At 41.2% G+C, this 14171-nt stretch overlaps 1 protein-coding gene across 1 annotated transcript in view; it reads left to right on the top strand.

Annotated features, from left to right (window-relative positions):
* cacna1bb (calcium channel, voltage-dependent, N type, alpha 1B subunit, b) overlaps positions 1 to 14171 on the top strand; it is a 178938-nt gene that overhangs the window by 130049 nt on the left and 34718 nt on the right. Inside the window, exons 29-34 of the mRNA XM_071467009.1 lie at positions 4122 to 4218; positions 7540 to 7700; positions 8337 to 8474; positions 9992 to 10193; positions 10740 to 10904; positions 12982 to 13092. Of these exons, the coding sequence (XP_071323110.1) occupies positions 4122 to 4218; positions 7540 to 7700; positions 8337 to 8474; positions 9992 to 10193; positions 10740 to 10904; positions 12982 to 13092 (874 nt within the window). The remainder of the gene's footprint in view (positions 1 to 4121; positions 4219 to 7539; positions 7701 to 8336; positions 8475 to 9991; positions 10194 to 10739; positions 10905 to 12981; positions 13093 to 14171) is intronic.

The raw sequence follows: 14171 nt of genomic DNA, 5'->3' as shown, positions 1-14171 counted from the left end.
TTGAGTGTGAGTTCAGCAAACGGGGTAAATGTAGTAGCCAAATTGGAGATTGTATTAAGTTGCATAAGCCACTGAAACTGTGGCTATTTGTGAGGTGACATCAGAACTGACAAAGTGAGATTCATTGTAATTTTTTTGTTATTGAATTGGATCTGAGCCACATATGAGGGATAAAACATGACTTTATTTTCCCAGCTGCAGTGTGAACGTAGTCATACAGCGTATCATTCTCACTGACGGTGTCCTCTCGTCTTTGCCTCCCTCACAGTCCGCGGTGTCACGATCATCCTCTCACTATACATTTGATTTGTACACATGTTCACATAATCACTGTTTCATATAATATTTTGTCTGATTTGTCTAGTGCTTTGCTTTTTCACAGGGTAATTATTTTAAGAGCTTCTATTTATCTAATCTTTGTTTTCTTTCCGTTGTGCTTTGATGTCGTCAATTTATCAGCTGAATAATGTTACAGTACTTTATGCTTGTGTGATAAATGCTTAATATGTTTACTTTGCTTTATGTTTTCTTTCTTTATATGCTCGTTTGCTCTGTTTGTGTGGATGGTATTTGTGTTTGTCTTTTGTGTGTGTCTGTGCGTGTGTCTGTGTGTGTGTGTGTGTGTGTGTCTGTGTGTGTGTGTGTATCATTGCTTTATCTCATCAGATCGCAACAAAGCGTGGCCAGGTGGGAACTGTCCCTATCTAACTTTTGCTTATTGACCCACTCGTCCCTGTTTCCCCACATGTGAAACAGAGAACTCTCCTCTTATCAACTTTCCCCAATAAACTCCATCCCAAGGTGCCTGGGATATGACCATGATTTCCCTCCCTCCTCCCTCTCTTCCCTCATAGAGAAGTAACTTCCTGTCCCAATATTAGGACATCTTAACAAAAAGACAATATTGGGAGCTCCACCTCATAGCTTTCAGAAGGCCAGCATACGCCTGCAGACATGTGTGAATCTGCACTGAATATCTTTCTGCCTGAAAACTTGGGCGTCTGTTGTGTCAAAGATAAATAGTCTTTATCGTTTCATCTCCATGTAAATCTCCTTTAATCACGACTAAAGTGAGCTTGATTGGTCAAATTGCCAAGAGATTATATTCTGCAGCTCGATTCACCTCCCTGCCCTTCACCTCCATCTCTCCTTCTTTACGCAGAGGGAGATCGATAAAGGATTATAGCTTCTTACCTGGATTCACCTTGACTGTGCAGTCAGTGTATGTGAAGAAATGAATACTAGATAGCTGCTTGTTTTATCATAAATAACATACTGCATGGAAGGCTTGATGGTTTTTAGAAGGGGATGAAAATGTAAACCACCTGCCAGCCTGATTTTATGACCCCAGTCATTAGTAACGGGCAAAATGGAGAAAACTGAGCTGCTGCTTCTGCACCAGAACAGTTGAATCACAGTGTTTGTGCTGCAAATCATGTTTTTAGAATCTGATTTAAACATTGTTCTAATAATCACAATAAACTGAAAATAATGAGCCCTAACTATTAGCACATACGTTCTTCAGAATCCAACGTGTAATTGAATCCTCTGGAAAACATGAAGCTGCTCGATAGAAGGAGCCTCGTCCATCCTGTTTTGCTGAGGCAGTAAAGAGCCTCTGATTGGACACCAGCCCTTGCGTCCCTAAACAGGAAATGCTCCTCGCTCTCAGGAGGCAATCAGTGCTGATCTGCACCCAGTTGATGTGAACACATGACCTTGCACCCACACACACACACACACACACACACACACACACACACACACACACACACTCTCTCACACACGTTACGTCCTCCTTGCCCACGGCGCTTCTGAAAGCTATTGGGAGACTGTTCTTGCCGTTTCAATGTGTTGAAGTCCTTGAATAGCGAGGACTGGCATTGACTTTGCAGATTGCATGCCAGGGAAACCGAGTCATCTGAGCATGACAGCTGCATGCCATTTTGTTAGACTTATAGAGTTTTCCACTGAGAAAGGAAAAGGCCCTCGGGCCTAAAATGTATGGAACCATGCTTCTTTCTCATTTAAGCTCCATCCTACCTCACAGCTTTTAGACTTTTACACACATGAAGCGTAGATAGAATTCATTATTCTAGTCGTAATGCCTCAGAAGACAAAAATTTGACACAGTTTTCATGAATCCCTCAGTCTCTAAATACTCTCCACCAGCCAACCAGGTGTCTTTTAAATGAGAGTTTCTGCAGCACTGACTGACTGATCGCGGCCTGCGTGAGTGTGTGAGTGTGTCCCAGTGAATATGGGGAAATTAAAAGCAACTGGCTTTGCAGGGTGGAAGATAAGGTTGAATGTCCATTCATAGTATACAGTGCTTTATTTTACAGATCCCTTGCAATGTATTTATATAGCACCTTCAAATAGACAGGCAATTCAAAATAAAAACAACTCTGGTAGACTTTGTACTCCGATAAGTAAAAAAAAAAAAGCTATAGTTTGATACAGTTTCATTGCAAAAAATAAATGAAAGTAGGCTATCTGTATTTCATATCAGCTACTTTCTAGTGAAGGGCCCTGTAAAACAAAGTGTTATTCAAAGTACTGTGACCCCCCCGCACCTTTTACTGAACTCCCATTAGAGTGATTGTGAGCAGATGTTGGACATACATATTTAGTGGCTCATTGAGGACGAGGACACTCAAAGCACATTGGGTAAAGGTTGCATATGTTCTGCTAATGCATTATTAAATAGCACCTTTTCACAGTTGGAGTAGTTTGTGTCCTGAGTGGATGAAAACAATGGTTGGTCAGTATCTCCATCCTAGTGACAAACTGGTATAAGGTGCAGTGGGGCTTCTAGGGGCCATTAACAGGGCTCTTAGACTTTATTTCTTCCTGGTATCCTTGTGTCCTTCTCCACTTCCTCCACACATCAATCTGTTGCTGTTGCACATCTGCAGATATTTACACACTCACACTTTCTGCTTCTTTAAAGTCGAGAAGAAACAAATGAGGAATCCTCTTTATCCAGAGTGACAGCCACATTGTCTGTTCCCGTGACTAATTAATTAAAAATCCCTCTCCCACTGTCCTTGGCCAATCTCAGTCTCCGAGTGAATGATGGCCCAGCTGTATGTTATTAGCATAACTGCTACTTTTTAAACCCCCACACCCACCTCCCACTCTGTGACCAGTTAACACAACATGCAGCATCAGCAATGACTGACAGCAGTGGTTCCTGCAAAGAAGCTGCCTCCTGCACCAGGGGCCGATTCTTTGTGCATTTACTCTCAATACGTATAAATGTTATTAAACCCCGATGTTGTTCTACAGAAACTGCATGTTGACTTTGTGTGGCTGGTGTGTGGGAAACTGAGAGGGCCAAAAGAACAGAAAGAAAGAAAGCAAGGTGGAAGAAAAGGATGATGGTTGATTGAACAGTGAATAAAGACAAATGTAGGGAGAGAAAGAAATAATAGAAGGAAAGTAAGAAAGAATGAAAGACAGGAGCAAGGAACAAAAGAATGGATGAAGAAAACTACAGAAGAAATAAAATAAGATAAAGATAATGATACAGGATTAGATGAGGGAACAAAAGAAATAAAAAAGGACAGAAGAAAGGAAAAAGAAAAAGAGATGGAAGGAGGAAAAGAGGGAGAGAGAAGTGCAAAACAGAAGGGAAGATGGACATAAGACGGAAAGAAAACACAAAAGGAAGAAAAGAAAGAATAAAGGAAAGAAGGAAAAAATAAGCATGGGAGGAAGGAAACAAATAGATGTCAGCAACATTTCACAAGTTTATTTCTTGTATAACAAAATCTGCAGTAACATGTAACTCCAGTCATCAGATAGATGTGCTGCAGAAGAAAGAAGAAAATCTCACAAAAATGATCAAAAACTTGTTTACAGTACAGAGGAAATGTACCTTGGTTACTCTCCCCGTCTCAACACACAAATCTTGTGTTGTGGCATGTTTCTGTAAAATAACATTACACACTCACATGCATGTTCTCTACTAACACAATAACAACAGTTATTCCTCGTACACAGTGTACCCTATGTACTACAGTCAGCTCTTGTTACTGGGGGATGGGATGAGAGGGTTTACATGATTATTGCTCACACTACATCACCCAGACTGATTGTACTCTCACTCTGCACAGAGGGACGAAAGGCAAGGACATCAACACCATCAAGTCCCTCAGGGTCCTCAGAGTCCTGCGGCCACTCAAGACCATTAAACGGCTGCCCAAGCTGAAGGTACAGTAATCCAATCTGTCACCCACCCAGTCCTTTCTGAGAAAGCAGCTTGTGCAGCAGTCAGTGACAGTGGCTCACACTATCATGGATCCAAAGCATCTGCAGGACTGTATCAACAGGAATGAGTAAAACAGATATTTTTTAAATCAGATATAAATCTTTCATGCATATTTCTAGATGAAAGAGTTCAGCTGTTTGACCTCTGAGGCGTTCTGAGCTGTGGAGGGAGAGGAGGAGTTAAAGTCACACAAATTGGAAGTAAATGACTGAATGTTGTTTCATTTGCTGCAGCAATTCTGTTCAAGGAGGCTTATGGAGAGCCTGTATTTCCCAGAACATACACTTCTCTAAAGATAAGAACTGAAATACAAGACGGAAAACCACTGAGAATATATATTTTAAGCATCAAACACTCACATGTTTAAGCTTGAAAGGCAGCTCTGAAAGGTTTTCATCTGCTCCTCTGTTTAGTTAGTTAAGTAAAGCAGCTGTTCTAAGAACTGGTTCACAGCAGTTACAATAATTTTCAATGAAAAGCAGTGTCAGATGTCAAATTATCCATTAAAACTTTGGACAGTTTGAGCCAAACTCTCATAAGTTTACCAGAATATGAACAACTAGATAATCAGCTTCTGTTTGTCTGTAGCATAACTGGCTGTTTACCTTTGTAGCAATGTTAGCTATGTTAGCTAAAGTCTTCAATAATGATGGATGCCGACAGATAGCTAGCTGCTAATGAACAGATATTAACTCATAATCTGGATAAAATATGAACGTTTGGAACTCACAGAAAGCAGAGAAGTGGATTTTACTCCAAAACTTGTTTGACAAGTTTCTGTGGACATTTAGATTTGTTTTTTTTTTAAACCAGGAAACTGATTCACCTTTAGAATTAATTATGTTTGAATCCACTCTGACTAAAACCTCCATGTTTCAGCCTACAAGTAGGCGGCTGTGTGATACTCAACAATGATAGTGGTTCACCACTGTAAACACCGTGATAAAATCGCTCCTCTTCCTTAGTGTAATCCTGTGTCTGGCAGAATCTAGCATGAGTTTTGTGACGAGTGTTTTGTAATTGCATATAAGTTCCTGCAGAGATGAAGTCTGATTCTGTTGTTTTCATTTCCTTTGTCTTCTTGTGTTATATAAAATATGCCAAATTTACACATATTTATAACATCATTTACTATACTTAAAGAAAAAGCCCAGTGTTTCCACTGTGTATTACAGAAGAAGACACTTTAAATGTGCTCAGAAGAGAACAATTAAATATGAGGAAATCTCTGAGATGTGAAAATCACCTCACATCTTCCCATTCAGTGTACAGAACACAAAGTAATCCAAATCTTCAATATCCGAATCTGAAAGCATTTACGGTGAGCTGCACATCAGCAGAACTGAAGATCCAGTGACTCTCAGATATCAACAAAGAAACTTTATTATTATGCCATATCAATGGAAGGCTTTTTTTAATACGGCAACTGGGGATTGCAAAATGTGAAAAGGTTCGAATTCTGCTCTCAAGCAGAGTGAAGTGAAGAATCTGTAATACTGAGAAGATGCTGTTGTGACCTTCATCAAGGCGAGACCCTCAACTGTTTCCTCTGACGCAGAGATGACAGCTTCCCTCTGGTGTGTGAAGGCAGTTGATCATCCAAAAGTGATGGATCTGACAAAAGATGAAAGATCTGATTGGAGTAATAGAAGGGAGATGATTGAGACAGATCAGAGATGGCAGACAGACGCTCACCCGCAACTCTTCTTGGATACTTGGACAGAGGAGTTTGACGGACAGGCTGGTAGAGGAGCAGAGAATTATGCTACGTCCTCAGTCTGCAGACAGAAGCCTCGATGGCGGTCGTTCATGCAGCAGCATATTCATCGGTTAGATTGCATACATGTCAGGATAGATAGACGAAACATTTCATCTCACGGACAGATCGCAGCACAAACTGACAGAGGGAAATCTCTGGAGAGAGAGAGAGTGACAGGTAGAGAGACACAGAGACTGACTGTACTTAGTGAGCAGTGATTTTGTAGTATGCAGGCCATGAGACGTCTGGGCTCGAAGGATGAAACACGGCTGGTTTTGATTGAAAGGTGAGCTTATAGACGTCTATGTTACATATAAACATTGTTTCAACAGCATTTAGTGACTTTATTTCATCATAAAGCAGGTTCTAGTCACAAGTTGAAATATAGTTATTTACTAAACTCTGTTGTAACAGTGAATTTCAGCTCTCACAAGCAAATTTAGTTCAGTTCCAACTAAGAAGTGTAGATACCTTTTGACCAACAACTCCTTCAGTTTAAATTATGATTATAATAATTATAAAACAAAATACATGTTTTTCTTCCAGTATTACCAAAACGAGTGTTTTCTGATACAGTAGTTTTCTTTGTGCCTTCTGAAAGGATACAAATTCAAGTTCAAATGAAAGTTAAAGTTTAGAAAGTACTGATTAAGTTTAGGGAAAGATCATGGTCATGGTTGAATGAAGCCAGTGTTAAATGATGGTAGGGGACCATCACCAGTTTCTGGTGTGAAAGTCAGACACATTCTTCATCCAATTATCCACTCGTACAATAACATCGTGTTACCTCAGCTTTGAGAGCTTCTGAGAGACAACAATCAATATTCACACAACCACAAGTTCATTGTGAGAATATTTTAAACAGTAAATAGTTTGTTTCACAGGTTTAAACAAACAGACCTTGCTGTGGTTTTTCTGGTCAGTCTCTTTTTGACCCTCTAATCACAAAAAGCATGTTTACAGGAGAGGTGCTTTCTCTGAGCAGAGGTTTTTCAATCAGGCACAAAGCTTTTAAACAAATAACCACATTTACTTTAATCACGCTGCACTTAGGGAAAGAGTTTGGTTTGAATGTCAGCTATGCTCAACGTTCATAAAGCTCATACTTCTACTAACATTTTAGAGATGTTTGGGGGGGAAATAAATAAATACAGTTTTTAAAGACATAAGTCTTTAAAAAATAAGTTTTGGTTCAGCTGATTCCTCCAGTGGCCAGAAAAACTCAGAAAACACTTGCTGTTATAAAAAATGAAAGTGGGGGTTTTCTGCTGGAAGTTGTTTTTTTTTTTTATACAATTTTCAGCAGATTTCTGTACTGTAACAGAAAATAAACCAGTAACAGTTAACATGAGCCTCCTGGGAATGGAGAGAATGTACATCAAAGTAGTCTCCTCAAAACTATGTGCAGAAATGCACGTTTATTGATCTGAGTGTGTGTGTGTGTGTGTGTGTGTGTGTGTGTGTGTGTGTGTGTGTGTGTGTGTGTGTGTAAATATTTTTTCAGGCTGTGTTTGACTGTGTGGTAAACTCTCTGAAGAACGTCCTCAACATCCTCATCGTCTACATCCTCTTCATGTTCATCTTCGCTGTTATCGCCGTGCAGCTGTTTAAGGGCAAATTCTTCTACTGCACTGACGAGTCCAAGGGTCTGGAGAAAGACTGCAGGTACGTCCTCCAAAATCCCTCAATATGTCTGAAATCACCTGTATGACTGAACAGTGACATTGTTTTTCTCCTCTAATTTGACTGCCTACTGTCTTTAACGTGTTGGGTCTGTCTTACACCCGACACAAAGCAGCACAAAACACAACTCAAGTGTCTTTGCTTGTTGTCATTTTCCCGCCCAGTGCCAGCGTTGTTTAAATGGCTCATATACTTGCACCCATCTATGTCTAACGCTGTGATTTGTGCTGTTACTTCTTGGCAGAGCTGTGCACAACGCACTGATTCCCTTAGCCCGTCTGGGTTCACTGGTCACAGTCACAATATGTAATAAACTCGCCACCAATAGACTCTAACTCTGTGTGAAACACTGCACCACTATAATAGCAATCCACCAAGGTGCAAGCATGTCTGGCTATTAAAGGGAATGGGAGATGGCACTCTGTTTGGTTTATGGAATGTTATGCCAAAAACACTCCCTTGAATAATTAAGTACAACCCTTTCCACTGTTCAAAGAGCAAGAGTGATATGGATATAAAGCCCTTTGTCTCCTTCAAGCCCTTTGATCACATTTCATGTCACATTTCACCTGAGAATGTCTCTCTCTCTCTCTCTCTCTCTCTCTCTCTCTCTCTCAGGGGTCAGTTTCTGGAGTATGACAGAGATGACGTAACAGCTCAGCCCAGAGAGTGGAAGAAGTACGAGTTTCACTACGATAACGTTCTCTGGGCCTTCCTGACGCTCTTCACCGTCTCCACCGGCGAGGGCTGGCCAATGTAAGTCAGGACGACCTCCACATTGCCGCATCTCTCACACATAAAGAGCCACATTAAGACAGCTGTGAATATGAAGCTGAATATGAATACATAAAAATGGCCAATTTATGGGCGATAATCAATGCTTGAGTATTTAAAGCATTGTTGGATTATTGAATCTTTTTCATGTTTGAGTTTCCTTCAGTTGTTTGTCCTGAAACACGCCAGCACACCTGCAGGCAGACGGCACAGTGCAGATTAAACCCAGCTGATTTCAACCAGCCTTAATTACTGTGCGTTCTCTAAAGATGCAATCAAGGCCCATTGCAAACACAGCTTCAGTCTGACACTCCGCGCCGGAGCCAGAGCACCACAAGCATATTCGTCAACATCATCTTCATCATCTCTGCCGAGGGCCGCTGATGGCTGTTTGCTTATTTCATTCATTGTGAATTGTTAAACTCTCCAAGCTTGTCATGATCATCTACAATCACACACTTCTAAACAAGCAGTGACAGTACAATAACACAATGACCACAACTGAACTTTACATTAAGATAGACAGTATTTACTAGTGTAAGTTTTTCTCCAGACATGTTTTAAACTCTTTAAAATACTCTGCTATGATTAATATTTTATTTTAACATGGTTTATCCACAAAAAAAGGGTGAAAAAAAATCTAAAACTGGGGCTGTAAGCGCATCTCATGGTTCCTTAGTTGTATGACGCATGAATCCCTGGATCCATTTTTATGAGACTGACATTGGTTCACTGCAGTTCCAAGGTGAAAATTCGCAGCCATTGTGTGACTGCTTATTTACTGTAGCTCATGATGAGTCTTGTATTATGTAAAAAAACATCATATGGACACGTTAAAGAGGTTAAAAATGGATTTTTGTCAGAGGCGTCTTTAACAGTTTGGGAAACCAAAAAAGTTGTGCTTTGTTTTCTACATACACTTAAAGTTTGTACTTTTCTGTATTTACAGTCAAGTGCTTTTGTTTTTACATGTTAAATAACGAAATCCTCAGATGACTTCAGTGACAATCGTGATAATTGTAATTCATCATCATCTTACTTATTTGTAGAGCACTTTCCAAAAGTTTCCTCACTCACAGCAACAAATTATAAAGCAGCTTATGGAAAGTGTAGAGTCAGAGCTCAAGAAGTCGGATTCCACAGCAGGAGAGCTCCCTCTGACACCTGTAATAATCTGAGTCTGTGAAGGTAGACTGTGTAGAAAGTGCACCACCATATCCTCTGCTCAGGGCGCACAGGGCTCCTGACTGCGCCTGGAAATTGAAAATGTGGAGCTCTGTGGAACTGAGGACTTATGGAAATTTTTAGTTAAAGTCTGACAAAGTAAATGTTGAGGGACACGTCCCCTTCAGGAAGAGAGCGGAGGTAGGACCTGAATTCACTGAATCTCTGCAGATATTTTACCAGGCGTCAGCGTGTGTTTTGCAGCCTGGTGTGTATTTTTTGCAGGCTTGGTTGTGTTTGAATCTCTCGTCAGGTCACCCTCTCCTTCTTTTCAGGGTCCTGAAACACTCTGTGGATGCTACCTACGAGGACCAGGGCCCCAGCCCAGGCTTCCGCATGGAGACATCCATCTTCTACGTGGTCTACTTCGTGGTGTTCCCCTTCTTCTTTGTCAACATATTCGTGGCTTTGATCATCATCACCTTTCAGGAGCAGGGAGACAAGGCCATGTCGGAGTGTAGCCTGGAGAAGAACGAGGTGGGAGAAGGGAACGAGACCCAGCTTCTTGGGTTTTTCTCCTGGAAAACAATGACCCTCCCACCCCCACCCCCACCCTACATGCAACAAGAGCACGCACCGATTATCTCTGCAGAAGCACTTGCGTCTGAGAATGTTTGTCTCATCCATCACAAATGTTTTCTTCATTAGAAATCAGAGCACACGCTGATCCACTTCCAAATATCACTTGCAGGCAAATTATATCTAACAAGATTTAACAATTCCCTCAAACAGAGCGAAGTAGTAAAAAGGGAAGCGGTGGGGTTTATCGGCTGTGCTCTCTTCATCTCCACTTCACAGGGGCTTTGTTAAAATCATGCTGTGTTTTGTCTGTAAAGTATTGGCTAATGATCAAAGAGCATCTCAGCTTTTGATATTACAAAATGTTTAGACACTCCCGTGGTGTCTAGCCAGCTGTCTTTCATGTCGTTGGACTTCATTTCCAGCACTTTTTTTCTACTTTGATGAAAGGTGTGAGAGGATTCATCAACAATCTGTTTTTCGTTTTGCCTCCTCATCCAACAGAGAGCTTGCATTGACTTCGCCATCAACGCCAAACCGCTGACGAGATACATGCCGGAGAACAAACAGTCCTTCCAGTACAAGATGTGGAAATTTGTGGTGTCGCCGCCGTTTGAGTACGCCATCATGACTTTAATCGCCCTCAACACAGTCGTGCTGATGATGAAGGTCAGTGATTTCCTCCTGATAATGAGGCAAAGCACCAAGTCCTCTCAGATACTTCTCAGCCAGAATGATGCAGTGCGGTCATACTTACTTGGCTCCCAGTATGAGACAACACAAATGCTGAAATATTAAAAAGGATTGCAGAAACTGTTTCCATAAATCTGACCCATTTAATAATTTAGCTCCTAAGGCGGAGACACAATTATAACAGCAGCAGTGGCCTGGCCTTGAGACATGGTCAACAATTAAAAATCAAACAGCACCAGCGCCAGCGCACCATCATAACACTGCTGCCAAACACTGCCTGCTGCTCTCAGAGAGACGAGCTGGTGTCCTGGCAGTTTCTTCGTTCATCCACTCAGAGGAGAAAGTCTCCGAGGGAAAGAAACAGCGAGTGTGTGTGTAGCGCAGGCTGGTGCCAGGGAGGAGCTCTGTGAGTGAGAACATCTTCTACATTATCTAACCCTGTTTCAAGTTTACCTCTTTTTGTCAGATTAGATTGTACGAACCTTTAGTCAAGTCTAGAGCCTTGTGGGAGATTGAGCTAGTAGAGGTGGACTCCCATTTTCTTTTGTCCGTCTCTTCTCCTGTTTTTGTTAGGTAGGAAGTTGAGTTGTTGTGATTTGGTTTGGTTATATTTGGGTAGGTTATGTTGGTGTTTTGTTTCTAGATAGACTTGTTTGTTATTTTGGCCTTTGTACACCCTGAAGCACTTTGTAAATAATTTGTTCCTGTGCCCCCCTGCACAAGGCTGCTCACATATACAGTTTGAAGGAAGTTTGACATTTTGGGAAATGTGTCTGGTAGAGAGCTGGACGAGAGGGTGAACACCACCCTGATATCTGTCCTTTCATTGTAAGACTACAGCCAGAAACTGGAGACATGAAACAGACGGAAACAGCTAATCTGGCTCTGTTCGGCAACTAAATCTGCTCACCAGCACCTCTAAAGCTGACTGAGTTATGCAGTGTATGTTATTTGTTTAATCCATACAAAAAACAGGGCTGAAAAAAGATTAACCACAGTTCGCTGTTATGTGCTGGAGTGTTTCCTGACCAGGAACCGTGGCCTCCAGGAGTTTTCTCTAAAACTTAGCCACATATGTGCCTCCAACAGCCAGATAAGAAACCCAGTTTCACCAGGACTGGTTTTTAAATTCAACATTTGAAACAAAATGAACTAAAAGACACACGCATGAAGCTGTTTGTCACCTGCCGAAACACCAGGAGAAAAGAAGAAAACAAGATGGAGTAGCCTCAGGTTTGTGGGTAAAAAAATTTGGCTAAATAAAAACTAGCTAACTAGCTCATATCCAGGGCTGTGATGGCTAGTTATCAGTGGGAACATTCAGTCATTCAGTCACTCAGGTAGTCCTACAATGAAAAAAAAAAAAAAAACTAGCTTCTTTGTGACTTTTCATGTGGAGAAAAAGTAACAGAAATTCATGACTGTAATTTAAAGTAAATAAAACCATGTGAAAGCAAAGTTTACACAGGTTTCTTCTTCACCTCTGGACCTTAGTGCTGCTCAGCATCAGTGTTCTCTGTTAGCCAGAAGCTTTATTCTCATAACCTGTTACTCTACATGCTTTTTTTTATATTTTCATATCATATTTTCTTTCTTCCTGTGACACATGATTTGCTGAGTGACTGAAATGTTGAGATTCCCTTTGGATCATGAAGTTATGACAGTCCTGGATGAAGATACACACAGATACACAGGCACAAACACACAAAGGCCCAGACAGGGTCAGTGTCACGATCACCTGCCATTATCACAGTGGCAAGACACAGCCCCTACTGATACTGAGAGGATTCAAATATATGTACGCAGCTGGGACTGACAGATGCATTTGCACCTTTTAAACAGCTTGTGTCTGAGCAATAAAAAAGAAGTTGTCTGCAATGCCTCTTGGCTGTATTTATATTTAAATGTCATTATCAAATAGCTCTCTGACCTGTCCAAGACAGGCGAGGTGGCTAAGTGTGCAGTAAATGGGGTACAGGATGCTGCTTTTACACACTCACTGTGATTCTTCCCTCCTATGTTTCAGTGGATGTTTTTTTTCTTTTGTCCCCAGTTCTATGGAGCTCCAGACCTCTACGAGTCCATGCTGAAATACTTAAACATCTTCTTCACAGCCCTCTTCACACTGGAGTGCATCCTCAAGATTATTGCCTTCGGTCCACTGGTGAGATGTCGGGACCATATGCTGCGCGGCACTCTGGCAAACACTAGACAATTATTCACTGTTGTGTTTCTGTTTACACACATGAAAGAAAATCTCTCTTTGAATATGCAAAACAGCCAGAAATATCAGACGGAGGGTGAGTGCATTAAACTGTTGTAACTGCGCTCATAGTCCTCCGTTCATTAAGTCCTTGTGAAAGTTAAAGTGATTTGCAAGATTTTTGAAATGTGGTCTTTAGTGACAGCAATTAGAGACGGATACACAGTCACACCATGACAAACATCTGTGGGTGTTTCTTGTAGGATTGTGATTTTATTTGTGAGGGGTACATAAAGAATCAGAGGGTGTTAAAAACACTAATTAAAAGATGCAAAATAATAATGTTTGAACTCTCAAAATGAGGAATGAGGAGGGTGAAGTAGCAACAAAAAAGGGGATCAACAGAGGAGTGTGCAAAAAGGATAAATCTTCTCTCAACATGGGGCCGTCTGGCCTCCAGCGAGGCATTTCATCTCTGGCTCCGTTCCATTTACGAGGCCCATTTATTAAATAGCTTTTCTCACACACCACTTACCTCCACCTGTTTAGCTGTTAAGCCCAGACTGATGGGCTTGCATCTGCTGGTATCAACACTCGGCTGCTGCATCTCTCCAGACTGCAGCTGCAGGGCCTGGCAGCAGCCTCTGTCCTAAGGAGCTGGATGATTGACCAGTCTGAGGGGATCCAGGCTGCAGATAAGCAGTTAGTTTATGCAGCACATCAACATTTGTGTGTATTGTATATGCACATATAGATCTTTATGCCAAAGAGGATTTCTTATGTTTTTGCACAGTTTTTATCCCTTCAGTCTATAGTAACATGTTCATAAACCACTGCTACTTTTGCATAGCTTAATTTTCCTTTGTGATGTGAGTATTTGACCTCATACATAGACTGTGCATTTAAATTAGCAGAATAATGGCATGTTAAAGTTGATTTCCTGCAGAGGTTGTGAGTTAAACAAATGTAGTGGTAAGAAAAGGTATGGAAGCGTGAGGATTCATTTCCCCGAGGCAGCAAAGCGCGATCAAACCACAGTC

The sequence above is a fragment of the Trachinotus anak genome, unplaced genomic scaffold, assembly GCF_046630095.1.
Source record: "Trachinotus anak isolate AG129_WGS33_773 ecotype Australia unplaced genomic scaffold, CSIRO_AGI_Tana_v1 ptg000028l, whole genome shotgun sequence".
Taxonomy (NCBI): domain Eukaryota; kingdom Metazoa; phylum Chordata; class Actinopteri; order Carangiformes; family Carangidae; genus Trachinotus; species Trachinotus anak.
The sequence above is the reverse complement of the archived record's forward strand: the minus strand, read 5'-3'. Positions and strand labels throughout refer to the sequence as shown.